The sequence below is a fragment of the Monodon monoceros genome, unplaced genomic scaffold, assembly GCF_005190385.1.
Source record: "Monodon monoceros isolate NGI ecotype Baffin Bay Population unplaced genomic scaffold, NGI_Narwhal_1 Super_Scaffold_1, whole genome shotgun sequence".
Taxonomy (NCBI): Eukaryota; Metazoa; Chordata; class Mammalia; order Artiodactyla; family Monodontidae; genus Monodon; species Monodon monoceros.
The window spans coordinates 22,857,641-22,885,509 of NW_021703765.1; the positions used below are offsets into that span (position 1 = coordinate 22,857,641).

General features: G+C 44.1%; 1 protein-coding gene across 1 annotated transcript in view; it reads left to right on the top strand.

The window, feature by feature from the left end:
* MYO5B (myosin VB) overlaps positions 1-17,145 on the top strand; it is a 50,696-nt gene extending 33,551 nt beyond the window's left edge. The window contains exons 12-19 of the mRNA XM_029217772.1: positions 1,287-1,430; positions 4,150-4,301; positions 4,873-4,962; positions 7,525-7,675; positions 9,125-9,410; positions 10,012-10,186; positions 11,574-11,654; positions 16,787-17,145. Coding sequence (XP_029073605.1) covers positions 1,287-1,430; positions 4,150-4,301; positions 4,873-4,962; positions 7,525-7,675; positions 9,125-9,410; positions 10,012-10,186; positions 11,574-11,654; positions 16,787-16,939 — 1,232 coding nt within the window. The 3' untranslated portion in view covers positions 16,940-17,145. The remainder of the gene's footprint in view (positions 1-1,286; positions 1,431-4,149; positions 4,302-4,872; positions 4,963-7,524; positions 7,676-9,124; positions 9,411-10,011; positions 10,187-11,573; positions 11,655-16,786) is intronic.
* The last annotated feature ends 10,724 nt before the right edge of the window (positions 17,146-27,869 follow it).

Sequence of the window (27,869 nt, forward strand, 5' to 3'; positions counted from 1 at the left end):
GGAGGGCACTGCCTGCCCGCCCGACACTTCCACTTCCCCCACCTGCTGCCGCCCCTGCCCGGGGCAGTCACGTGACACAATCACGCAGACCCCAGGAGCTCCCCCAGTCTCAGTTTGCCGGAACCTGCACTAACGATCCACAAACCTAGCAGGTGTTTGGGTGCTGACTCAAGCTATGCGGGGAGGGGCAGCTGAGACGGTGGCCCTGTGGTCCTGCGTTCAGAGGGCTTAAAGCTGGGAGGCAATACCTTCTGGTTCGAAAGCATGCTCCATAATATAAAGGCCCAAACCACGGGGGCCCTTCTCCACGCTGCAGTAGTCAGGGAGAGAGGTCAGTTCTGTGGTTAAACTTCCCAGCTGGAATCTGGCCCAGAGAGGTCAGGCAGAGATTTAAATCAGTCTCCCAGAAACCCCCAGAATGTTCTCTTTCCTTGACTCCCCGCTGCAGATCTAATCATGTCACTCCCCACCCTTTAAACAGCCTGCCTTGCTGGGAAACCTTTCTTTGTCCCCTCACCACCTGGGATACCCCCCCATCCTTCCACCTCAGCTCAGGAGTTACGTCCTCAGGGTTCCAGTCCCCTCTTTTGCTGTCCTGACACCACACAGCTACGTCACAGTTCCCATCATAGGTATTGTTTAATCACCTGCTTATGTCCGCCTGCTGCTCTGGACGAGGCTGTAGGAGGGCAGGGCTGTGTCCTGTTCAGCCTTGGGCCGTTGCCCCCATACCCCACATGTCCTTCTCCATCTTTGGATTTCTCTTTTCTGTTCCTAGAGTTCTCAAACTCCCGGTCACTCAGGCTTTTTCTTCTCCCCCACCTCCTCCCCTCCCTCTTTCCCCCTCCCTCCTTCTGTCCTGTCCCCTTCCTCCCTCTCTCCATCCCTCCTTCCTTCCCTCCCCCTCCCCCTCCCCTTCCCTCCCTCCTTCCTTCCCTTTCTTACAGCTGGGTGGAGAAAAAGAAACAGCTCCCCAGCCGGATGGTTGTACATCCTGCACCTCACATCCTTCCCGAGTTTTCTCTGGTCCAAAACCTGCCTGTTGCCATTTTGGGTGTTTCCCCAGCCCCTGTCCTGAGTGGCCCCCAGTGCCTGATGCTAAGCTCCTCTGGTCACACTTGGAGTGTGGCCCAGGCTGCAGGGACAGACCATGTAAGGAGTGTGACAGCCCAGAGAACCCAGAACCCTGGGGCCCCAGGCCCCAACCCCACCCACCTGAAATGACCCCACCCCCGGGCCTGAGCCTGGAGGTCCCAGTTCATCCTCCGTACCTCTCTCCTGTTCAGCTGCCCAGGCACTGGCCCAGAGTGAGAGGAGGCGCCACGAGCTCAACAGGCAGGTCACCGTGCAGCGGAAAGAGAAGGACTTCCAGGGCATGCTGGAGTACCACAAGGAGGATGAGGCCTTGCTCATTCGGAATCTGGTGACAGGTCAGGCCCTCTGTGGCATCCCACCCCCAGCCCCTCCTCCTGCACCTCCTGCACACCCCCCATCCCACAGACACCCCCACCCTCTTCCTCCTCCCCCATCCTCCATCCCCCAGCCACTCTCAGGCACCACTGCGAGCTGCTGCACTTCTGACCAGCTCCCAGGTGATAGTGATGCTGGGGTTAGTGTGTGGGCTGCCCCCGGGGCCGCATGCAGGGCTCCGGGGAGCTGCTTTCCTTGCCAGCCCCGGGCCTGGTTTGCCATTTGTACCAGCTCCGACCCCTCTGGTCTTACATCCCATCTGGCTGCAACATGCCAGCCTTCCTGCTCTGTGTTCAGCCCAGTTCATTAGCCTGCAGAGCCGGCAGGAAGAGTCCTGGACCAAAAAAGGAGGGGTCTTTGGTGGTCTGGTCCTCTGGCCTCTGAACTACTAGCTCCATTCTCCAGTCTCTCAGTTTTCCCATCTGTAAAATGGGGATGAGGATACTGACCCCGCCCACCCCACACTTGAAATATGACAAAGGTGAAAGTGCTGTGTTAAAGCTGCGAAACCCTTCTCGAATGTGAGGAATTCAAAGAGGTGGTAGCTTTTGCAGGGGTATTTGGAGTTCAAATAAGAGGTAAATGTTACTTTAGAGAAGTGTACGTTTATCGAAGTCCCAGTCTGCTGAGTACTGGGCCAAGGGCTGCGGGAAGAACGGAGCATGACTTCAGCCTAGCACAGGTTTTGCTTCAGCTCTTTGTTTTGGGTATTTTTAATAGCTGAGTATTTTGCTCTTTTTATAAAGGTTAATTTCCCCACAATTGCCTGACTACTAAATGTGATGTAAGTTCACCTCAAATTTCCTTAACCAGGCTGCATCTTGTTCAGACACCGTTAGGAATGAGCCTTTAATCTCTGATGAATGAAACTCAAAGTTCAGAGCATCAGAGCAAAAAGAATAATAATGGCGGAGGCTGCTTGTACCAGCCAGTGGGTGGCTCCCTCCCATGGTCATCGCTCAGGTGGCCCCAGGCCAGCTCATCTGCTAAGCCGCCTGCACACAGCACTGGTCACCTTCCCTCCAAAAGACCCTTCCGCACGAACACCGGGATTCCACTGATCACGGCTCAGGCACCCAGTGTTGGCTGGTTACTGTGGACAGTGGAGGAAAGTAGAGCCATGGTCCCTGCCCCCAAGACGCTACCATTTAGCTGCTACGGGACTCAAATCACAATAGAAAGTTCCAAGGCAGGACAAGCTATCTGCAATCTGCATACGGGTCAGCCTCGAAGCAAGAAGCTGTAGGTTGGAAGTCTGGGCCTTAAAACACATTTTTCTGTATAAATGTTATTGGCATTCTAATTAGAGCCAAAGGCCAATCCACAGTCATCTGTTAAGCCTATGAGATGCCCAGATGTTAACCAGGTACCCAGAGTATTATGGCCTGTAGGTGTATTTGAGGCCGGGTACCCACTGGAGAAGCTGGCAGCCCCAACCCTAGACAGCCCTGACCCTAGACGGCCCTGACCCTAGACGGCCCTGACCCTAGACGGCCCTGACCCTAGACGACCTTGACCCTAGATGGCCCTGGCCCTAGACAGCCCTGGCCCTAGACCGCCCTGGCGGAAGATCTGAGGAGTTGCCCCTTCCCCTCCCCCAGCCCCCCTGCAGGTGGAGGGGAGGTGGCCTCCCTCACTGCCTTTCCAAGCCTAGAGGTGGCTCCTGAGGCCTGGGCTGGGTGGAGCTTGGGGGTGGCGGTCATGAGGGTGTGGGGTGAGGCCTGGGGGTGCAGTGAGCACGCCTGGAGTCTGAGGCCCGTGGCCTTGTGCCCGGGCCTCGTGCTCGCCTTTCATCTTGCCTGTCCCTGGGCCTTTCCTCCTCCTGCTCTGGGCCCCCACCAAACACTGTTGCTCTCAGCCTGGTCTGTGCCTCCCCGGGCCCCCTCTGGCATGGAAAGCAGTCTGACAGCCTCTCCCTGGCCCTCCAGGGGCTTTGGCAGGAAAGGACCAAAAGGCTGAGCAGGAGTCTGCAGTTCACGGGGAGGCCCACCAGCCACTTCCGGTCCTGCCAGAGCACACGGGGTGGCGGTTTAGAGGAGCGGAGTTGGGGGGGAGGGGAGGGGGGAGCAGCTGTCCCTGAGTGTGGCCAGGCCACCGCTGGCCAAGAGGGAGGCGGCGGCGTGGGGAGGGGAGAGCGGCTGTGGCCAGTCAGTGGCCTGCTTCACCTGCTGCCTCCGAGGCTGTCCGGGCGGCGGGCGCTGCCATGCAGTTGGCCGAACCGAGCGCCGGACGCGCTAGAAGTTGCTGCAGCTCTCCCAGCCCCTGGCACGCGGGCTCTGTCTGCGGGAGCCAGCCTCGCCTTCTTGCAGCTGCAGGGCCCGTGTGTCCCCCACGGGAAGTGCTGGTGCAGAGGGGTGGGAAGTCCTCGCCCCGGCCACCTGGTGAGGGAGCCAGCTGTGGGTTCTTCCCCTCCATGCCGCAAGGACGAGGAGCGAGGAGGCTGTCTGAAACAATTAGGAACATGATTTTTGTTTGTTTGGGGTTTTTAACTAGTTTCTGAAACTACCGGTAGTCAAGGTCAGAGGGAATCTGTGTATCAGGGCAGCCTCTCCCTGGCTCCTCTCCCAACCCCCATGAGGACCTACAGGAAAATGTTAAAATTATTGGCATTGCAGGCCAGGATTCTTGCAGCCCCGAGCATCGGCTACACATCTAATTCTTGCTGTTTGTTGCCGGTAGACCTGAAGCCCCAGGCGCTGGCGGGCACCGTGCCTTGCCTCCCTGCCTACATCCTCTACATGTGCATCAGGCACGCGGACTACGTGAACGACGACCTCAAGGTGCACTCCCTGCTGACCTCCACCATCAATGGCATTAAGAAGGTCCTCAAGGTCAGTGTCCAGGCCGAAGGTGGTGGTGTGTGGGGAACTCGGGGAAAACAACAGCTCACCGCTGCTTCTCTCTGTCTGGGTTTTGTGATCGCAAGTCCTCTGAAATCTCCAGGTCTGAAGGTAAGTGACACCTGGCCTCTAGATAAACAGGATACCAGAATCTTTCGCCACGTGCTCCCCAACACCCCTTATGTTGGATCACTGATGGTGAGAACCTGCCAGGCCAGCTGGCCCAGTGCTCACAGCAGAGCCCGGGGCTGCTGGAGTCAAGCTCGTCTGTGTCACTTGGCTTTGTAGTCGTCAGCTGTAGAGGCAGCTGACGTGTGTGGACCACTGATCGGGGACCAGGGCTGGGTCGTACATCATCCCCGGTAGTGGAAGAGCAGTCACGCAGCCTCGCGGGGATGGCTGTCTTCTGTGTGACTGTGATTAGTAAGGGCCTGCTTGCCATCAGATCTGCTTGGGGACTACTGGGTAAGAGAAGGAAACGTGGACATGGAGGGACCAGGTGAGCATCTGACCAGATGGGAACCACTTACTTATAACCAGGAACCTCTTTTTCTTTTCACAGAAGCACAATGATGACTTTGAGATGACATCGTTCTGGTTGTCCAATACCTGCCGCTTCCTGCATTGCTTGAAGCAGTACAGCGGGGATGAGGTGAGTGTAAGATAAACCCAGTCCCCTAAAGTGCACTTAAACACTGTCGAGGTGCCCCATGTTCTTCAGCAGTTAGGCCCTCGTTTCCTTGGGCTCAGCAACACGTGTTCCACTTCAGAGCACCTCAGATCTCAGGTCAGAATGGAGGGCAGAGGTTTCGGTCATAGAAGCCATCTCCGTTTTGTCCAAATGTCATTCTGAGCTGCTTTGTATCCCTTGAAGAGAGGGTGTGAGATCTTTGGAGCCCCTCTGGGACCTCAGGCTCTGGGCATGCCTTCTGCACCTGTTCACTGGAAGCAGGAATAAGGCAGGCCTCGATGACCCCAAGGGCCCCTGGAAAGCACCCTGAATGAATAAGTGGATTTGTAGGGAAATGAATTTGCGTAACCCATCCATCATCTGAGAGCCCTCGGGACTCCCCCTGAAAACGCTGTGACCTTAATTTTCTGAAGCAGTCCTAGAAGAGCCCCATTGCTGTGAATGCAGAAAGCTCAGTTGTCTGGGATGTCAGATTGTCTCCTAAGCCAACCAGTTAACTTTGTCCATTTTCAGACAGACAGAGATGGTCCAAGGGAAGAGGCACAATGTAGCTGAACTACATCTGTGCAAACTGACCCTGAGGCCCAGCTTCGAGCTTCTCACCAAATTCAGTTCCTTGGCCTGAGGCCCAGCTCACCCCATCACTTAATGTTCTGCTCTGGACCTCTAGGGTCCAGCTTTATCTAGAACTCACCATTCCCACTGCTGGCCCTCGAAAGAACTTCTCCCATGCTCTGCATTCAGCCCAGTGACCTAGTAACATATGGCCCATTTTCACCCTAATTTCTCCGGTGAGAATCCCAACTCGTCCCAGGCACTGCCCACTCCCAGTGCCCTGCAGGCCTCCTTGACTTTCCTCCTCCCCTTCCTTTCACATATCTCACTCTCCACCCTCCCTCCCCAAGGCCAAGACAGTGTAAATCAATATAGTGCAACAATTTTGAAAGCTTTATTCCATCTTTTGTGCCAGAACAAGTTTTCACAGACTCTTCTCCCTGGGATAATAAAAGGGTATGCCATGCCAGTCAGTGTTGCCACCCTTGGAATGGCACTTGACTCCATCTCTCTCCTAGAATCAGAACTTTGATACAGCTGCTTTTATTTTGAAAGGGAGTGGGTTAAATAAGAAATAGTGTTTACTGTATTATTGGAAGAAATGGGCTTCATTTCAAACCAGATGTCCTCTATTCCGTAACCCTGATATTATATACAAGCTTTCACTTTAAGCAGAGAACTGCATTTAAGGTTATCTCGTTGAGAATCATCACTTGACCCAATGTTGTCTGTACCCTGCAGGGAACATTACATAGGGCTAGGGAGGACCAAGAACTCCATTACGTTAGGCTATTGTTTCACGTGCTTATATTCCCAGGGACAAGACTTGAACCACAGCATAACCATATCTATGTAGCCTAAATAACAGCTATCTTGTTATCCCCTCTTCTGCCTGCTTTTTTTTTGCTTTTTTTTTTGGCTGTGTTGGGTCTTCATTGCTGCGTGCAGGCTTTCTCTAGTTGGGCTACTCTTCCTTACGGCGTGCAGGCTTCTCCTTGCGGTGGCTTCTCTTTGCTGCGGAACACGGGCTCTAGGCATGCGGGCTTCAGTAGTTGTGGCACACGGGCTCAGTAGTTGTGGCTCGCGGGCTCTAGAGTGCAGGCTCAGAAGTTCTGGCACACGGGCTTAGTTGCTCTGCAGCATGTGGGATCTTCTCGGACCAGGGCTCAAACCCGTGACCTCTGCACTGGCAGGCGGATTTTTAACCACTGTGCCACCAGGGTAGTCCCTTCTGCCTGCTTTTGTTTTCTTTAAAAATGGATTTGTGATTTGACACAGTATGAGAGGCTTTGCCGGGGATAGTTACCCTTTTGAAAACACTGACCTTCTGGCTGCTCTTGGTTCCCCTTGGCCTGAATACAGAGAGACATTGGTCACATGAGTCCTTTTGATATTAGCAGCTCTTTGAACTTGCATGTTACTTCATCTTGTCAACATAGAAAGCTAAGAAGACATAGTGCTGTAGCTGTGGAATAATTTCAGTTCATCCATTAATTCTGATACTCAGTGATAGAATCCACATAAATTTCTCATTTTAAAAACATATACTCTGACCCGGGTACTTCTTTAGGGACTGTGTATAATCTAATATTTTAGGGTAACTTGGTATATTGGGAAGAGAATTGGGTAAAGAGTCAGAAAGCACGGATTCCCTCTTTCCCTGGACCTGCTACCAACCTTCACTTTGCTACCTTAGGGAAACTTCAGGGATTTGGACTAAACGACTGCAGCCTTTTTCATTAAGCAGTTTTGAGTCCGCTATCTGCTTAGTTTTGACACTGCCCTCAAATCTAAGAGCCATCACCGAGACCTCAAAGAACCGACAGGGTCTGGTAGAACATCATATTAGCAGACAGAGCCTGATCGGGCCCCACAAATAGGGTATTGAGAAAGTGACTGGAGGCCCAGAAGGCCTGCTGAGCACGGCAGGCCACGGAGCCTCAGCACAGCACCCATCTGCCTCTGCAGGGCTTCATGACTCAGAATACGGCGAAGCAGAATGAGCACTGTCTTAAGAATTTTGACCTCACTGAATACCGCCAGGTGCTGAGCGACCTTTCCATTCAGATCTACCAGCAGCTCATTAAAATCTCCGAGGGCCTGTTGCAGCCGATGACAGGTAAGCTGGCACGGGAGATCTCCTGCGCTCATCAGGGGATCCGAAGTGAGGGTAAGCACTCCCTACATTTAGGGAGCCAGGTGTCTTAGGTGCGGCCTCCAGAAAGCCAGGACCTCCCCAGTGAAGGAAGCTGAGGAGATGTGTGCCATCTACTCAAAAGCAGTTATGAACTTTGCAGCACCAGCCCGTCAAAGCATGTGATGCTTGGGTGGTGAGAGTACAGATCACTTTTCCTTTATCTCTTTTTCTGTAATATACTGTATTTTTTTCCCAAAACAAACTAATTTCCATAAGTAATAAATATAAATTCAGAAAGTGTAAATGCATGTACAGTGAAAAGATATAATCCGCTTGCCCATATATATACTTTATTCATGGAAAAAGGAACGCATTAACTATGTTCATATAAATGAACACAGTAGTAAACGCTCATGCAATAAATATTTATTAAACATTCTGTCCAAAGCAGTACACTTGGGCACTTAACATGAAATCAGATTTGAAAATCAGAGCAGTTATTTTTTAAGTCACGAGAAAAGTGTGACACGTATATGCATCACTCACTGTGCTCCTTAAAGGCTGTTGAGGAAATAGTCTCCTGGACCATGTAAGTAATTCTTTCCCCAGGTTCTTACAACACGAGTAGGTTACAAGTGAATTCCAAGTAGGACAGAGTCCTACATGCCATCCAGAAATATATCCCTTGGGATAAGATTCATTCCAAATCCTTCTTCCTGTCTGAGACTCTTATGAGGTGCCAGTTTATTCTCACCAGACAGGGAGAACTGGGGATGTTTCATGGCTCAGGTAAGATGATGGTTAACAGCATCAGTTCTGGAATCAGACATACCTGGGTTCAAATCCTGGCCCTGCCACTTCCTAGCAGGGTGACCTTGGGCAAGTTATTTAACCTCTTTATGCCTCAGCTTCCTCATTAGGAAATGGGTTGTTGGAAGATTAAAAGGAATACTGAATATAAAGTGCCTGACCTGTAGTTAAGTGCTGGGCAGTAAGTGTGACAGACCAGCTCACCTAAGATTTACATGGTCGGTGGCTGATGGAGAAAAGCTATTTGAACACCTATAGGCTGATCTCAGGGTCCAGGCCCAGGTCAGTGGCTGGGCCATGACTACACCCAAGTTGCTCCATTTTGGTCTCTCAGCACAGAAGCCAGAACAGAATTAAGTCGGTACGTGCCTTTTACCTCTGTCCCGTCACCAATAAATTTACGCGAAAATGTGGTCCACAGGTTTAGTCCAAGATTTCTATGTGGAAGTCCTATTCTGTGTAGAAATCAACAGGTTAGAAATTCCATGCCAAATGCATGTCGACCTTGTTCACCTCTGGGTGGGATCACTGCCAAAGCCCTGAGTACTGTGTGATCTCAGTGACCCGAAAACAGATCTTCCTTGGGAACACGCAGCTTCTCTAACCATGCTTTTCTTTCAGTGTCTGCCATGTTGGAGAACGAGAGCATTCAGGGTCTGTCTGGGGTGAAGCCCACGGGCTACCGGAAGCGCACCTCCAGCCTGGCGGATGGAGATAAATCCTACTGCCTGGAAGCCATCATCCGCCAGATGAATTCCTTCCACACAGTCATGTGCGACCAGGGCCTGGACCCCGAGATCATCCTGCAGGTGTTCAAACAGCTCTTCTACATGATCAACGCGGTGACTCTCAACAACCTGCTTCTGAGGAAGGACGTCTGCTCCTGGAGCACAGGCATGCAGCTCAGGTACGAGAGGCGCCTTGGCCTGGCACACACCAGCCCCAGTCGGGCACGGGACACTTGTCTCTGAAACTGAAATCCAAATGCAACTGATTGTCCTTGTCACAGTCAGTATGTGACTCAGATCCATCACCTTTTTATTGGTTGGTGAAATTCATCACACACTGAGATGGTGACCCGGTAAACAAATTAGTTCAGAGCTTAAACACATTTACATACTTTAATATAAAGATTGTAAACATGAGGTGGATAGGTCAGAGAGAAAAATTAATGACTTAAGAGGCATGAAGGCTCACAGAGAAGTACAAACATGTTTGCGAATGTTAAATGTTAAGTTTTAATTCAATATAGTTAATGCCTTTTTTTCTCATTAACTTAGTACAGACACTTTAGGTACTTCATCTTGGCTTGATTTTAAGCACCCACTCTTTCACAAAAAGTTATTGAGCGCCAGGTACTGTTCACGCTTTTGCCCATGTGGGACAATTAAGATGAGGAGAATGATAACACTAATGGCAGCTGGCCTGCAAAATAAACACAAGAGGTGACCTCTTCCCAGTGAAGTAGGAGGCCAGGTTTAACAGAGCTCACTTTTCCTGTGTCTAAGGTACAATATAAGTCAGCTGGAGGAGTGGCTTCGGGGAAGAAACCTGCACCAGAGGGAAGTTGTTGAGACCATGGAACCTCTGATCCAAGCAGCCCAGCTCCTGCAGTTAAAGAAGAAAAGCCCCGAAGATGCAGAGGCCATCTGTTCCCTGTGCACCGCCCTCAGCACCCAGCAGGTGTGGTCACTGTCAGCCGAGGGCCTCAGAGCAAGCCCAGCTTCCATTTCAAGTCTGTTCCTGCCGGTGGTTGTTTCTTAGTGTGGCACTCCTGGCCCTTTCTGCTCCCAATGATACAGTCCTGAAGGTCCAGAGGATGGGATGTTCCTGGATGAACCAAAGGCTACTTCGGTCTATGAAACAAGATGCCACGGTTTCCCAGTAACTCTCTGGTGTCTCTTGCTTACGTAGAAAGATAAGGTAGTCAACCCACAAAACGTCAAGCTTAGGCACACACTCTTTTAAACGCTTACAGTGAATTCTGGAATGTCTCTCACCTAGGAACTTAAGCATCCAGCATTTGGCATTAAATTGTTCTCTTTACAGCTATGATTCCATTATGGTCCTGTTTTCACTTAGCATCCGTTTACATTATTTTAAATAAAGTCAGTGAGAATCTAGCTAGAGGCATTTAAATGTTCCTTTCCTTTTCCCCTCAAAATTGTATTTGTACTAGGACTCGGTTGCAGAGATATTACCAGTCTGTAAAAAGATAAATCTTGTCCACACACAGGTGACCTTGCCCTCCGTCATGAATGTGCCTATTTAGAAATGGGCCCGCCACAAGGTGGTAGTGCAAAATGAGACCAGCATGAGGAAATCAGATTTTCCAAATTAAATCATGCACCTTCTCCCTGCCCAGCACCTAAAGAACAGCAAAATCCAAACTCAGCATTGCAAAGTAAACATACATTTCCTTACCTCCTCCACTAACTACTAAGAGATGAGATCCCAAACTCTTAGGAAAACGGCTTCCTTCTACAAGTGTACTGAAAGTTTTGAAACTTTTTAAAATGTTGCTTTCACAAGTTTACTCCTAGACTGCAACTGGCTTCGCTCTGCCCCTGGGCTGGCTACTTCCCCCAGACAGTTGGTAGCAGACAGAGGATTAGCTTCCACTTAGACAGGAGTAAAATCTGTTCCTTCGTAAGTGATTTTGGGGGTGGGGGGAGGTAGGAAGGCTTTGTTAAGACCTTTGTCATATAAGGTAAGATACCCAGGACTCTTTAAATGAAACCTTTAAGTTACTCGTGGATAAGAGGCTGAGTGCTTCAGGCAGCAGGTTCCTAAAATCCTCATTACTTTATAAGCCACGGAGCGTAGAGGGCAGGGTGGGCAGGTATACGGGAGAGAGGAATGGGGTAAGAGAGCTCAGATCTTCCAGGCAGAGCTTCCGGACTCTAGTTTACTAAATGTAGACCCTAAACATCAGGCCAGCTGTATCTAAACTGTGGATCTTGCCTAAAGAGAGGTATCCTCCTGTGCCAACGTCATATGTTCTTTAAAATTCAAAAGTTGTCTTATGTTCACTTAGCTCTGTGCTAAACTTTTGTTTTTATTCCAACAGATTGTCAAAATTTTGAACCTTTATACTCCCCTGAATGAATTTGAAGAACGGGTAACAGTGGCCTTTATACGAACAATCCAGGTGAGTTTTAAAATACTAATCAATTTTATAAAGTCCTAGTGTAAAACAAATAAAAGAATTGGTAGTTTAGATTTTAACCTTGCTTCTCTTTATTAATGAAATAACGTTACATTCTAGAAGACCTTACATTTTTAGGTGTTCTCTTTAGGTAAATATGAGCCACACCACCCATGATAACTTATCATACACGCACAGAAGACTGAACTTCAATCATCTCTGCCTCTCAGATCTTAGACATTGTCTAAGTAGTTCATTTGCCACTAGCATGTTACTAAACTATAGCACAAAATGAAATTAACAAAGTAAGCGGAATATCAACCCTACCCACAAATGGAACTAAGAAATACTCTTTTCAGAAAACAACTTGAGCTCTTAAATCTTGACTCTTAAGGCTTACAATATTTGCCCTTAGGAATATGCTTGAAAGAAAACATTTCAGGGAAATGATTATTTAAATCTGTCTTAAGAGTATGGGAATTTTTACATAAAGATGAGCTGCCTGGGCTTCCCTGGTGTCACAGTGGTGGAGAATCTGCCTGCTAATGCAGGGGACACGGGTTCGAGCCCTGGTCTGGGAAGATCCCACATGCCGCGGAGCAACTAGGCCCGTGAGCCACAACTACTGAGCCTACGCGTCTGGAGCCTGTGCTCCGCAACAAGAGAGGCCACAACAGTGAGAGGCCCGCGTGCCGCGATGAAGAGTGGCCCCCGCGTGCCACAATTAGAGAAAGCCCTCGCACAGAAACGAAGACCCAGCAGAGCCATAAATAAATAAATAAATAAATAAGAAGACCCCAAGATCACTCTTTCAAAAAGAAAAAAAGATGAGCTGCCTAAGCTGAGCCCTAGGTGACCTGGCCTGAGTGCCTAACCTTTGTGGGCGCTGTAGCGGACAGCATGTAAATGATGAGTCACATCAAGATTACTCAAGAAACGAGGAGCATTTCTCCCATTAGTATATGTGGGTAACATTTTGAGGAGACCTATTACTTTCTCAAACTTTTAAACAACCTCTTTAGCCTGTGAAGTAACTGTCAATATGAAACAAGGATAAAATGAAATGGGGAAAAGTAATCAGAGGAAGAGGCAGGAAAAGAATAAATTAACTTGAGCGTCATGTATAAGTAGAGAATAGAGGCTGAAGACCAAGGGAGGGTGCTCTCTTAAAGGCAGTGGGGGAAACGCAGTGGTTTATTAAAGATTGGGGTCACAGAGAAGCAGGCAGAGCCACCAACACAGATACTGTATAGTCAGCTGCTGAAAAGTCTGATGACAGAAGCCATTGAGTTCTCTGACCCGCTGCTGTCTTTATGGAGAGTTGAGAATTTACACAAAGCAAAGTGCAGATTTAGAAAGTCTTTTCTGTCTTTAAATATCTGAAACACACATTAGAGGGAGAGCTGTAACTGCTTATAAATTGGCACTGTTTACAGAAGAGTTCAGGCCAAAGGTCAAAGAATATGAGCCAAGTCAGACTTGGGTTTGAATTAAGGAAGTAGGAAAAAGACAATGGAAGTTGGTCAGATATTCTCTGGAGACATGTACAGTCAGATTCTGAGTCTTCCTTAGCAGTCAATTCCCATGTCCAGCAACTCTTTCAAAAAATGGTTTTTTGGCTTGGTTTGGTTTGGTTTTTCTTGCTAGAGTTTTATGTTTTGTTTCTCCCTAGACAGTGCTCAGAGGAAAGGCTCGGACAATCCATGCCATCCTCCTGTACTTGAACCTTATGTAGGATAAATACAAGTTGCTTATTAAAGCAAACCATTTACTTGGGTGGTGAGGACAGAATATGCTGACCTATAAGAATGTAAATTTAAGGGGATTGTTAAACACACCAAAGGATTCCCACCAGCAATGCATGAGGTATATACATACACAGGAATATCAGTCTTGTATTTTTGTATGTTGAACCACCCTTGCATTCTGGGGATAACTCCGAATTGGTCATGTATATGTTTGTTAAGTCTAACTGGTTTATAGTGGTGTTCTTTGGCCTCTGTTTGCTGTTGATCTTCCATATGGTTGTTCTATCCATTATTGAAAATGGGGTATTGAAGTGTCCAACTATTATTATAGAACTGTTTCTCCCTTTAATTCTGTCCATTCTTGTTTCATGTATTTTGAGCTCTGTTGCTAGGTGCATGTATATTTGTAACTCTTATATATTCTGGATAGATTGAGCCTTTTACAGATATATAATGTCCTCCTTTGTCTTTTGTAAACTTTTTTTATTTAAAGTATATTTTGTATGACAATAATATAGCCATTTCAGCTCTTTTCTGATTATTTGGAATGTCTTTTATCAAACTTTTACTTTCAAACTTTTTGTGTGTCTAAACTGTCTCTTGTAGATAGCATGTAGATGGATCATGTTTTTTCAATCCATTCTGCCAATCTCTGCCTTTTAATTGCCTTTAAATTTACATTTAAAGTATTACTGATAAAGGATTTACTTCTGCCATTTACCTACTTGTTTCCTGGATGTCTTAATATGTTTTGTGTTTTTCAATTCTTCCATCACTGCCTTTTTGTGTGTTTATTTCTTGTAGCGAGTGTATCATTTTGATTCCATACTTTCCTTTTCTGTATATTTTTTAGTTATTTTCTTAGTGGTTACTGTGGTGATCACTATTCACATCTTCAACTTATAACGACCTAGTTTAAATAATACCAACTTAGTTTCAGTAGTACACAAATACTCTGCTGCTATACGTCCCCATCCCTCTGCCTTTATATTGTTATTGTCACAGATCACATCTGTTATACATGTGTACCCGTTAACAGAGATTTATAATTATTTTCTGCATTTGTATAAATCATACAAGAAAAGGTGCTACAAACCAAAAGTATAATGCTGGCTTTTACATTTACCTATGTTGTTAGCTTTACCAGTGTTCTTTATTTCTTCTTATGGCTTGATTTCTTACGGCTTTGAGCTACTGTCTAATGTCCTTTCATTTCAGCCTAAGGACTTTCTTTAGTTACTGGTAACCAGATCCTTCTGCTTTTGTTTATCTGGAAATGACTTAGTTGTCCCTCAGTACCTGTGGGGGATTGGTTCTAGAACCTCCATGGGTACCAAAACCTGTGGATGCTCAAGTCATTTACATAAAATGACATAGTATTTGCATGTAAACTATGCACATCCTCTGTACACTTTAAATCATCTCTAGATTACTTACAGTACCTAATACAATGTAAATGCTATGTAAATAGTTGGCAGCATGTATCAAATCCAAGTTTTACTTTTGGGAACTTTCTGCAATTTTTTAAAAATTAATTTATTTATTTATTATTTTTGCTGTGTTGGGTCTTCATTTCTGTGCGAGGGCTTTCTCTAGTTGTGGTGAGCAGGGGCCACTCTTCATCGCGGTGCGCGGGCCTCTCACTGTCGCGGCCTCTCGTTGCAGAGCACGAGCTCCAGATGCACAGGCTCAGTAGTTGTGGCTCACGGGCCTAGTTGCTCCGCGGCATGTGGGATCTTCCCAGACCAGGGCTTGAACCCGTGTACCCTGCATTGGCAGGCAGATTCTCAACCACTGTGCCACCAGGGAAGCCCTGCAATTTTTAAAAATATTTTTGATCCATGGTTGGCTGAATCTACAAATGCAGAACCCATGGATACAGAGGGCTGACTGTAATTCTTCAATGTTGAAAGATAGTTTTGCCAGATATAGAATTCTTGGTTGACAGAAAGAAGAAATTTCAGGACTTCAAATATATCACCCCTGCCTTCTGGCTTCCATGGTTTCTGATAAGAAACCCACTTTTATTGAGGATACCTTGTTATGTGATAAGTCACTTCTCTCTTGCTGCTCTCAGGATTCTTTCTTTGTCATTGGGGTTTGAAATTTTGACTATAATGTGTCTCAGTGTGAATCTCTTTGAGCTTTTTCTGCTTGGAGTTTGTTGAGCTTCTTGGAGATATAGAGAGAGAGAAATATATCTTTCATCAGATTTGGGAATCCAGCCACTATTTCTTCCAGTAGTTTGCTGTCCCTTTCTTTCTGGGACTCTTATGATGTATATGTTGGTACACTTTATGGTGTCCCACAGGTCCCTCAGGCTCTGTTCACTTTTATTCACCCTTTTTTCTGTCCACTTCTCAAACTGAAGAATTTCAATTGCTTTATCTTCAGTTTCACTGGTCATTTCTTCTGCCTGCTCAAGTCTGCTGTTAGACCCCTTTAGTGAACTAAATGAAATTTTTCATTTTAGTTATTATACTTTTCCTATATCTGGCTCCAAATAAAGGGAAAAGGAGATGGGCTCTATCCCTTTAAATCTTGCAATTGATGCTGCTGGAGGGAGCCACTGCATCCCAAGAGAGCCAAAATCAAGGCAGGCATCTGTGCCAGTCCTTCAGGGAACTGCCAGACCAACCAAAGTGCACAACCCCAGATTTTTGAAAGACAAGATCTCACTGCCTACCCTGGCACCAGCCAGCTGCTCCAGGGCTGTGGGTTACTATCCCTGCAGCTGCAGTGGGGCTGGAGAATGGGGGATGGTAGCTGATGCACACTGACCTCTTAGCAAAGATGAGCAGGCTCTCGCTTCATCAGGCACTCTCCTGGTTGTTGTAAGTGTCCAACCAGGTTACAGGGTTACAAGATAGTTGATGCCAGTTGCTTTTTTCTAGCTCAGTGGTTGCTTCAGTGGAGGGACTGACCCCTAGAGGTTCCTGCTCTGTCATTTTGTGTGATGTCAGTCTCCCCATTCCTTTTTACAGATGAGGAAACTGAGGCAGAGAGAGGTTCAGGAACTCACCCAGGGTGGTGCCAGGATTAGAGCTCAGGTTATCTGCCTCCAGAGCCCATGGCCTTAACCACTTCACCATACTGCCTCGCCATATGATTTGCACCTGAACTATATTTTTCTGTTCTCCCTTAGATGGAAAATTTTTAAAGAATGCTAGAATTGGGAGAGGAGTTAAAGTCATATGATCTCCAACAAGCCTAAACCAGGTCTTCGCTCCTTGCTAAATACCTCAGGGAGAGGGAGACCACATTCTCCTGAAGTCCTACCCAGTTATCGTAACAGAAATATTCCTGTGATTCATTTTTGTGAGTTCACCAAAACTGGCTATTTTTAGGCATAGGAAATATTTTACGTCATCTTATTCTTCCCCACAGGCACAACTGCAAGAGCGGAATGACCCTCAGCACCTGCTGTTAGACTTCAAGCACATGTTTCCCGTTTTGTTCCCATTTAATCCATCTTCTCTGACCATGGACTCAATCCACATTCCAGCGTGTCTCAACCTGGAGTTCCTCAGTGAAGTCTGAAAATGCATGTGCCAGAGCTCGATTGCCAGTGAGAGCAAGAAGGAAGTATACAGTCCAGTAAAGTGAATTTAAGGATCTGTTAAATCTATAAAAGTAGATCAAATCAGAGGTTGAGAACCTGTGCAGAGTGGACTATACAGAATAAGACACATCTGTTATTTTATTTTGTACCTACTGCTCAGAATAAAAACACTTGAAATATGGAAGATTTTTTTAAAGTATGATTTCGGTCTAAACAAATATACATCATGATCTACAGCCACCAAGCAGTCCCCATGGGCCACATAAAAGATGCCAGTCTATAAAATGGAAACTGCCTAGTTTTCATCTTTGCACATAGCTGGAGAATGCCCAAAGTAAAATGATATTAAACATATGTAAGTCACATAAACTGCCTTCAGAGGACTTTTAACAAATAATGGTACTAATAACCATGACACTGTCATATAGTGAGTGACATTTCCCCCCGTCAACAAACCGTAGGTGTGGATGGGTTTATGGGGAGATGTTTTGAGGACAAATATACAGACCTGGGCCTTCTGAGAAGTTTCCCAAAGATATTTTTTAATGCCTGGTGATGCAGAGACAATGGTGTAATTGACCTCCAGACTAAACAGTTCGATTATTGGTTTCTGAAATAAAATTAGAAGACTCAGTCCCTAACGTACTCAAACCCACTTGTGTAGTCATGAATTTACGGAAGAATTACGCTAAAAATGCTGCAGTCCCAAACGAAAAATGGGAGCAAACAGAAAGATATTCTTTACGTTTCCGATGCTAATCCATGCACTTCCTGAGTCAACAAAACTTTCACAAAAATCTGTGTAAGCTAAATGTTAGAAAAGAATAACAAGTCTTATTTACAGATTAAAAACCAAACAAGTCAGTATAAAAGCCTTTAATCCCTTATTGCCGTTATACCTCCAAAAAGAACATTACATAATGCGCTAGTAATTCCAGATAACTAAAAGAGTAAGGAAAACAAACTTCATCTTGAGGATCAGACTATTTGAAAAGCCTTTTTTAAAAATCAGTTCAGGTATTATTAAATTATTATCCAAAACTTTTGGGTGTTTGTGGGTGTGTGTGTTCTTTTTAAAGGGAGAGAAGCTTATGTCAAATTTACCTTTTCAGGTTATTTTCAACACTTTTCAAATTTACCACAAAAAACTGTAAATATCTCTGCTTTGAAATAAGGATTTAAAGAACTTTCAATGATAATATTACAATGAATTTTACAATGAATTGTAAAGAATAAAGAATATTCAATGGGTTTATGGGGAGATTTAAAGAATATTCAATGATAATATTACAATGAATTTATTTGTTTGCTACTTTTATAATTTTTTGTCTCTTCTAAAGCAAGCATTCAATTAGAAAATCCTACATGTTGTTTACAGTCTTCTACTATTTTTTTCATATTTCTGGTAGATAACAGTATGCTGCTCCCATGACAGGAACAGATGGTGTTTGCAAATCATAGAAGAGCCTCTATGTTGCATCAAGAAGAAAAAATTTCTCCACAGAGTACAAGTAGAGCCCCCATACCCCGCCACCTTCTCTTACTCAGCCTCTCAGCTTAAAAGGCTCTTGGAAACACAACACACTCCGAGCCCTAAACAATCCTGTGTGCAGAGCTCTCCTGGCCCGCTGGGCAGGACGAGGCACGGCCCCCGGGCGAAGACCGCTGCCCAGCACGTCCCAACCCGAATCGTCGGCATGATCCCCTCGACCTCCACGTTGCACGTCCCGGCTTCTCTTAGGTGTCCACGCAGAGCTGTGCCTTTCCCTTCCTTCCCAGCTAGAGTTACATGATATGACATCCCTGACCACACCCTTCAACAACCCACATGCTGACTAGCTTTGGAAGGCCAGTCTAAACCAGTTGAGTCCGTGGCTGCCTCTTTTTAAAGTTGTTTATTATGTGTAACTTGCTTTTTACTGCACTTTAGTTTAAAACTTGGCTTCATGTAAGGCCTGTTCTTAATCTTCGAGAACCAAAAATGCCTTGTTAGAGTGCTAAGGAGTGTAAAAAGCAGTGATTCCATAAATGCAACGGCTTCCTGTCCTACGTGCTGTCTTACACCCTCATTCTCTCCATCCCTCTGGGTTACTCCCTCTGCTGTCACTGGTTAATCACTGGGTGCCAAGGACTCACTGAATAAAAGCTTGGCACGTAGAATAAATGGGGTGGCGGAACCTTGTGAATAGTCCTCTACTTAGCCTAAGAAATGCAGGTTTAGTTCTCCTCTTCCGAAGGTAAAGGTATTTCACTGGAGCTGTACTTGATCTATATATACTTTAAAAACAAGTACTCTTTTATAGACACCAGGAATAAAGGAATACAGTAATCAGTTAATGTTTAGATCTGCCCTATTTAATGTAACACTTGGAGACTGGAAGAAGCATCTTTAATATGTTAGCATTTTTCTTCTTTGCATTTTTTTAAAGTCAGTTCAATTCATTTTCCAACTTCATGAAATCAGTAATGACTTAATTTAAATAACAATTCAACATAAAGTTTTGAATTCTAAACCAAATATCTGTCTTTATATTTTAATATTTTAAATTTAGTTAACACTTTTCTCACTATGTGCCTTTAGCAGTTACTAAGGTAACTGACATCAATTCTCTGAAATAAGTGTTTCTGTGGGAAGAATTTTCATGTTCAACATAACGTCCTGGTGGTGTTTTGATCTGTCTTTTGAAACATGAGAAGCATTTTAAAGATTACTTAAGAATCAAATACTTAGATTAAACAATCTGTATTTTAAGTATTATATGGGACCTATCTGTCTACCTAGAGTAATGTGTGTTCGTTGCTGAGGCTGACAAGCATATCACCTACATGCATATCACCTACATTCTCCCTGTGCCATCACAGCTGCAGTTAGACTTACAGTACCCAGCCAGCAGATCAGACCCAAAGGAAAACAGACTTTTCCCCCCTTTTTATGAAGCATATCAATACGACTTTCTTCCCTTTCCTGTACTAAATTTTAAAGCTTTTGTGAAAACAAAACAAAACAGACAAAACGAGGAACTTGGAAAACTTAAAAAAAATTAACACTGCTACCATCAGTTCATCAAATATTTACTTAGAGCTTCACTTAATGCATTAAGATTATAGTAACAAATACATTAGAATCCATTTCTTTTACATACAGTAAATTTGTTTTCATTCATTCTAAGGCACCAAGGGCATCCTAACTGAAGCACTTGTATAATGCCAAATGACTAAACAGTTACTAAAATATGACAGCATGGGGCAGGACACTGTAGATTTTCCTCATAGTATATTTCTCTGCAGTTTCTCAAATTATTTGCTGCATGACCCAAATAGCCATAATTCACTTTTTGTACACATCGGTACCATAGAGAATTGGGGAGTGTAGAAAATTAGAGGTTGATGCCAATGCCGTAGGACTTTTTCTTATTATAAAGGTCACTAGATACTCAAGATGGTTTTTCCTAAAAAAATTTCTAATTTTAATAAAGGGGGTCAATCAAAAATGAATTTAAACTACTTTCTAAAGTGATACAGTATCAGAATAATCCAGATTTGACTATAACATTTTGCTCCCAACTGATGTTTGGATGAAGGACTTCTTCACTGAAGGGGATCCCATCATATTCATGGGTGAATCTAACAATGGAGAAGAAATACTACTAATAAAAATATTTTTCCACTTTGACCAAATCTGTAAACTACACCTTTGTTTATAAAAATTGCTTGTATTAGTTACTGTAATATTCAGCTGTGAATAAAAATTTGTGGAAATAAATACTTTTGAAAAAAGTGGTGTGACAAATCTAAATGAAATTTAAAACTCTGTAACTACACATTGGCTGAAAAGTTAATTTTTAATGCTTAAGAAACTATTCAGGGGCCTATATTCAAAGATGCTTCATGATCATTTAAACCAGGGTTTGGCAAACTACAGCCTGCAAATTGGGGTAGAGAAAGACTTTCCCTATAAAATAAGACTGACTGAGCTACACAATTCAAACAAGGCAGTTTTGGTGTAGTGGATCAATGGAATAGGACAGACAGCCCAGAGATAGACTCATATGTATAACTCTGTAAATGGTAGAGGTGGCATTACAAATCAGTGGGGAAGATATTTACAAGATCTGTATGGAGGATCTTATAAGTGAAAAACATTAACATTTAAAAATTGGAGAAATATATTCCACAGATAAGAAGACTCCATACCACAAAAATGTCAGTTGTCCCCAAGTTGGTCTGCAGATTAAAATCCATCTCAGTACAGTTTTTTTTGGTGAAAATTGACAAGCTAATTCTAAAATTTATATGGAAGAGCAGAGGCCCAAGGATAAGGAAGAGGCTCCTCAAGACAAAGCGGGAAAGCTTTCCCTAATACGTACCAGGACTTACTATAAAACTTTAGTAATTCAGATGAGTGAAACTGGCACAGAGATAGAAAATTTGACCATTGGAGCAGAACAGAGAGCCTAGAAGCTGAACATTTGTATGGAAACGTTGGTAGACTGTTTATTACCTAGAGGAGCACACACAAAAATCACCTGGAAATCTTTTTAAGAATTCACATAACCAACCTCACCCAAATGTACAGGATAAGACATCTCCAGGGAAGGTGCCCTTAAACACCCATCATTAGGGAACCCTATTGAAATATTTCATGATACAGAAATGTGTTCACAACATACTGATCAGCTGAAAAGTTACCTCTGGAACCCAACTTCCAACTTAAGGATGGACAAACTTCTGGGTGGCTGGTGGAAGAATAACCTCTCTTCAGGAAAGCCTCCACCTCATTCCCAGAGAGGTGAGCGCCTATCTTCAGGACCTCAACAGGAAAACTGTGTGCCAAGAGCCAAATTTCAGACAGCATACACTTATGTAGTAACAGCAGAGAAAGAACAAAGAAGCCGACATCTGGGTCCTGGTCTGACACTTAGAGGTACGTCTGGGTGGTGGCAGAAGCTGGCCTGGTGCTCCCAGCTAGGCCCCGGTGATCTCCTTCTGCACACAATCTTACAGAACCACATCAGACAAGCTCACTCTGACTAATGAAGGGAGACAACACAAGACTACGTCACAGTTTTGTCTAAACACAAACACAAGATCTCTGCAAACCACACGATACCAAACACCCCTCTCCTGGCTAATGGGTGACTGCAGCTTCTTCACCAGTTGCAGCTTTAGTCTAGCTCTAATCTTCCCTCCTTCTAGATAGGATCATGCTGAAATAGCTAATCAAAGACTTGACCCTACTTCTGAACAGCACCCAATCCAGAGTGAACCTCTGCATCTCTGGACTCCCCAAATCACCTAACCAAAGCCCAACGTCCAACACCCTCTCACTGAGCTGCCCCTCACTTCCCTAAGGTATGCCCGTGGTGTGCAGACTTCCTGTTGCAACAGCGTTAAACCCAGCCTGTTCACAGACAGGTGTGTGCCAGGAGGCGTTTGGCTGAAGGGCATCAACACAGTGTTGTCCCCTTCCACCAAAATTAGCATTTTGCAGGGTAAACTTAGAACCAAGGAGGTACTGTTACTGAACCAAACTTGGGTCTGCTCGCCTGCACACAGTAAAGCCAATCTACCAACACGGGGCCGTGGAGAAGGAAAGTGCAGTGTACTGCAGGGCTAAGCAAGGAGTATGGGTGGCTAATGCTCAAAAAACCTGAACTCCAGATGGATTTCAGGGAAAGGCTTTGAAAGACAGGGTGAGGCAGAGGGTCTCAGGGTACCTGATCCACTCCTAGACATTCTTCTGACTGGTTGGTGGTGAGGTAGTCAGGAGTCAACATCACCAACCTTCTGGTTCCAGCTGGTCTGGGGTCTATGTGCTTGTGGGCAGCACGAAGTCAACTTCTCCCACCTGGTGGCAGTTTCAGTATCTGCAGAACAGCTCAAAGGACTTGGCTCAGAATATTACCTATAGCCCTTGAGGAGGAACTAAAGGTCCTTGACTTTGTTTAATGGCTAAACTGTTATTATTTTTGTCTTGACTGTTTTCTTTTGTTTCTGCATTTTCTCATTCTCTGATTAAGTTTGCTCTTTGGAACTCAGGGAAGGCCTAGGCGGTTGAAGTTTTTCTACCAACAAGAGGCAGGTGGAGGATGTGGGGGTGGGGGTAGGGGGCGGGCCTGTCCAGGGAAGGACCAATAGGGGCCTGCATGGTTACACCTCAGGTTATACAGGTTATGGCAGGTACCTTGGTGATACTGCCAGTTTGGTTGCAGACCACTGCAATAAAGTGAATATCACAATAAAGTGAGTAACATGAATTTGCCTGTTTCCCAGTGCATATAAAAGTTATGTTTCCACTACACTGAAGTGTGCAATAGCATTATGTCTAAAAAAACACTGTACATATCTTAATCTAAAAATACGTTATTGCTTAAAAATGCTGACCATCGTCTGAACCTTCAAGTCTTAATCCTTTTGCTGGTGGAGGGTCTTGCCTGGATGTTGATGGCTACTGACTGATCAGCGTGGTAGCTGCTGAACGTTGGGTGGCTGCAGCAATTCTGATTGACATCTATACACTAATATGTATAAAATAGAGAACTAATAAGAATGTGCTGTATAAAAATATACATAAATAAAATTAAAGAAAAAAAAAAGTCAGCAATGAAGTTGCCACATCTATTGACTCTTCCTTTCATGAACGATTTCTCGTAGCATGCAATGATGTTTGATAGCATTTTACCCACAGTAGGACATCTTTCAAAATTAGAGTTAATCTTCTCAAATCACTATGTATGGCAGCTATAGCCTTACAAAATGTGTATCTTAAACAATAAGACTTGAAAGTCAAAATGACTCCCTGATCCATGGGCTGCACAATCGATGCTGTGTTAGCAGGCATGAAAACAACATAAATCTCATTGTACCTCTCCATCAGAGCTCTTGGGTGACCAGGTGCTTTGTCAATGAGCAGTCATATTTTGAAAGCAATCTTTTCTTCTGAGCAGGAGATCTCAACAATGGGCTTAAAATATTCAGAAAACCATGTGGTAAACAGATGTGCTGTAATCCAGGCTTGTTGTTCCATTTATAGAGCACAGGCAAAGTAGATTTAGCATAATTCTTAAGGATCCTAAGATTTTCAGAAAGGTAAGTGAGGGTTGGCTTCAACTTCAAGTCACCAGCTCCATTAGCCCCTAACAAGATAGTCAGCCTGTCCTTCGAAGCTTTGAAGTCAGGCATTGACTTCTCCTCTCTGGCTATGAAAGTCCTAGATGGCATCCTCTTCCAATAGACAGCTGTTTTGTCTGCACTGAAAATTTGTTTTTTAGTCTAACCACCCTCATTAATTATCTTAGCTAGATTCTGGATAACTTGCTGCAGCTACTACATCAGTACTTGCTGCTTCACCTGGCACTTTGATGTTACAGAGACAGCTTCTTTCCTTAAACCTCATGGACCAACCTCTGCTAGCTTCAAACTTTTCTTCTGCTGCTTCCTCACCTCTCTCAGCCTTCCCAGAACTGAAGAGAGTTAGGGCCTTGCTCTGGACCAGGGTTTGGCTTAAGGGAATGTTGTGACGGGCTTGATCTTCTATCCAGACCATGAAAACTTCTGTATCAGCGATAGGCTGTTTTGCTTTCTTATTATTGTGTGTTCACTGGAGTACCACTTTCAATTTCCTTCAAGAACTTTTCCTTTTCATTCACAACTTCACTAAATGTTTGCAAAAGGCCTAGCTTTCAGCCTATCTAGGCTTTCCACATGCTTTCCTCACTAAGTTTCATCATTTCTAGCTTTTGATATAATGTGAGAGATGTGTGACTCTTCCTTTCACTTGAGCACTTAAAAGGCCACTGCAGGGTTATGAGTTGGCCTAATTTCAATACTGTTGTGTCTCAGGGAATAGGGAGACCTGAGGACAGGGAAAGGACAGGGAAACAGCCAGCCAGTGGAGCAGTCAGAACACACACAACATAATCGATTAAGTTTGCCATCTTATATGGGCGCGGTTTGTGGCACCCCAAAACAATTACAGTAGTACCAGCAAAGATCACTGATCACAGATCACCATAACAAATATAATAATTGTGAAAAAATTTGAAATATTGTAAGAATTGCCAAAATGTGACACAGAGACACAAAGTGAGCAAATGCTGTTGGAAAAATAGCACCAGTAGACTTGCTCCAAGCAGGGCGGCCACATACTCAATGAAAAACAAACCAAACCAAAACAAAACAAAAGGCAATAAAGTGAAGCAGAATAAAATGAGGTATGCCTGTATTACTAAATGAAATTCTAAGGCTTGGTAAGGATACAGACACTGCAAATAACCTTCAAACAGGTAGAGGAACAAAGACAAATACACTGGACCCTTGAATGGGGGGTAGGAGAGCCCACCCTCCATACAGTCAAAAGTCTCTGTATAATTTATAGACAGCCCTCCATATGGGAGGTTCCAACCAACCTCTGCTCATGCAGTACAGTAGTATTTATTACTGAAAAAATTATGCGTATAAATGAACCCGTGCTGTTCAAGGGTCAACTGTATATATCCTTCACTTAGGTCTGTGACAACATCTTAAGCTATTTGGAACACACCTAGACCTGGGGTAAACTTAAAATAAGTTCGGTAAATCAGTGTCTGTATTATTTTCTGTCTACATTTCATTTCTGATGTTCTTGTTTGGCAACTCGAACTTTCTGTAGAGTAGGTATTTGTTATAAGGACAAAACTACATCCAAGGTAATAACTTCTTCTTAATTAACGAAATTTGAAGTTATCACCAAAGCAGTTAGATTAACAATGAGCACATACATAGCTTGCCCAACTACTCAAGATTAGCAAACTCACCTGTCTCATTTATTCAAAGTCAAGGCCCTCTGTATCCTTGGGCTCTGTGTCCATGGATGCAATCAACTGCAAATCAAAAATATTTGAAAAAAATTTTTTTCCAGAAAGTTCCAAAAGCAAAACTTGAATTTTCCATGCACCAGCAACTATTTACATAGAATTTACATTGTATAAGGTATTATAACTAATCCAGAGATTGCTTAAAGGAGAATGTGTGTAGGTTATATCCAAATACCATGTCATTTTAGATAAGGGACTTGATTTTGGTATCCTCCTGTAACCATTCCCTAAGATACAGAGGGAAAACTCTACACATTTGTTAACATTGTCCTAGCCCCTACCAACTCCACCAATTTTCCCAGTTTCTGTTACTGAAACTTCTAAAGCCATTGCTGCATAAGCTACCATTAACTTTGAGTATTATAGGAAGTTTAAGCACAGGAAAATTATCCACAAAATGTAGAAGATAGGGCTGAGGCTGGTTATTTCTGAAATCCTAATGAAATCTTGACATTAGAATTTACAGATTTACAATAGATTCATTGATTTCCAGTCTTAACGCTGATCTACTCCTCTTTTTTTTTTTTTTCAAAAAAATAATTACAGGGCTTCCCTGGTGGCGCAGTGGTTGAGAGTCCGCCTGCCGATGCAGGGGACACGGGTTCGTGCCCCAGTCCAGGAAGATCCCACATGCCGCGGAGCGGCTGGGACCATGAGCCATGGCCGCTGAGCCTGCGCGTCTGGAGCCTGTGCTCCGTAACGGGAGAGGCCACAACAGTGAGAGGCCCACATACCGCAAAAAAAAAAAAAAAAATAATTACAGAAAGAAATGATAACAGGGCATTTCTAAAAATACTGAGAGCTAAATGTCTTAGAACATTTACATCTCACGAGGGCCCATGTCTAGATTTTAAGAATTATAAAATAACTAATTTTGATATAGATATTTAGTGTTATACAATATATACTTGGTTATATATGGTTAAACATGAAAAGAACTAATTATAATTTATTTCCGGTAATTTTGCACCTTTATTGAAAGATACTTTTCCTCCCAATTTCTATTTTGAAAAGTTAAATAACTACTGAAGAGTTGTCAAAATAGAGCAATGAACAACCGTATACTCTACCTTTAGGTTCCCTAATTGGTAATACTTTGCCGCATCTGCTATCTCTCTTTCTCTGCCAGTGTATTTGTATGCATTTTTTGAGTTATTTGGTAATTAGTTGCAGCATCATGACTCTTCACCTCTAAATATTTCAGTGTGTACCTCCTAAGAACAAAGGACAATCTCTGCCATATCTGCAATATAATTAACATAATCAGGAAAAGTAATGTCAATGCTACCGTCTCATGCAATTTATAGAAAGTTCCCCCAACTGTCCCAATTCTGATCTTTAGAGTTGTTGTTTTTAAATCCAGTTTCCAATTAAAGATCCTATGTTACATTCAAATGTCACATATCTCCTCTAATCTAATACTATTCCTGGCCTGTTTTGTTTTTCACAACATTGACATTTTTTTAAGAGTTCACGTCAGTTATTTTGCAGAATGTCCCTCAATCTGGATTTGTCTGATTGTTTCCTTATGATTAGATTCAAGTCAGACTTTTTTTGGATAAATCCTACATAAGTGAGGTTGTGTCCTCAGTGTATCCAGAGGGTGCATGATGTCAGTTTGTCCCATTACTGGTAATGTTAAGCTTGGTCACTTGGTCATAGTAATACAAGATTTCTCTAGTGTATGGATAACTTTTCCTCTTCATGATACTTTGAGATTATGTAAATATCTTTACATAGATTTACATGTTTTTAATATATGTAAAACTTTTACCCAATGGTTTTCAAAATCCATCCATTTTCATGACATTTTTAATTACAAAAAACTTAGGAAATTTGGAAAGACTTGCTGCTGGTGATCTGTAAGGTACTGAGTGGGAAACCGTGATACTTAGAGTGATGGTATCTTAACTTTTCTTAATAAATATATGGGGGGCAAATTGAATAGAACCTGACTTTTTCTCTTATTGAAGAACGCTAATACCCTTATCAATAGTGCTACAGACCAGATGCAATTACCCTGCATTTGGACTATTAGAAAGTTTTAATGGAA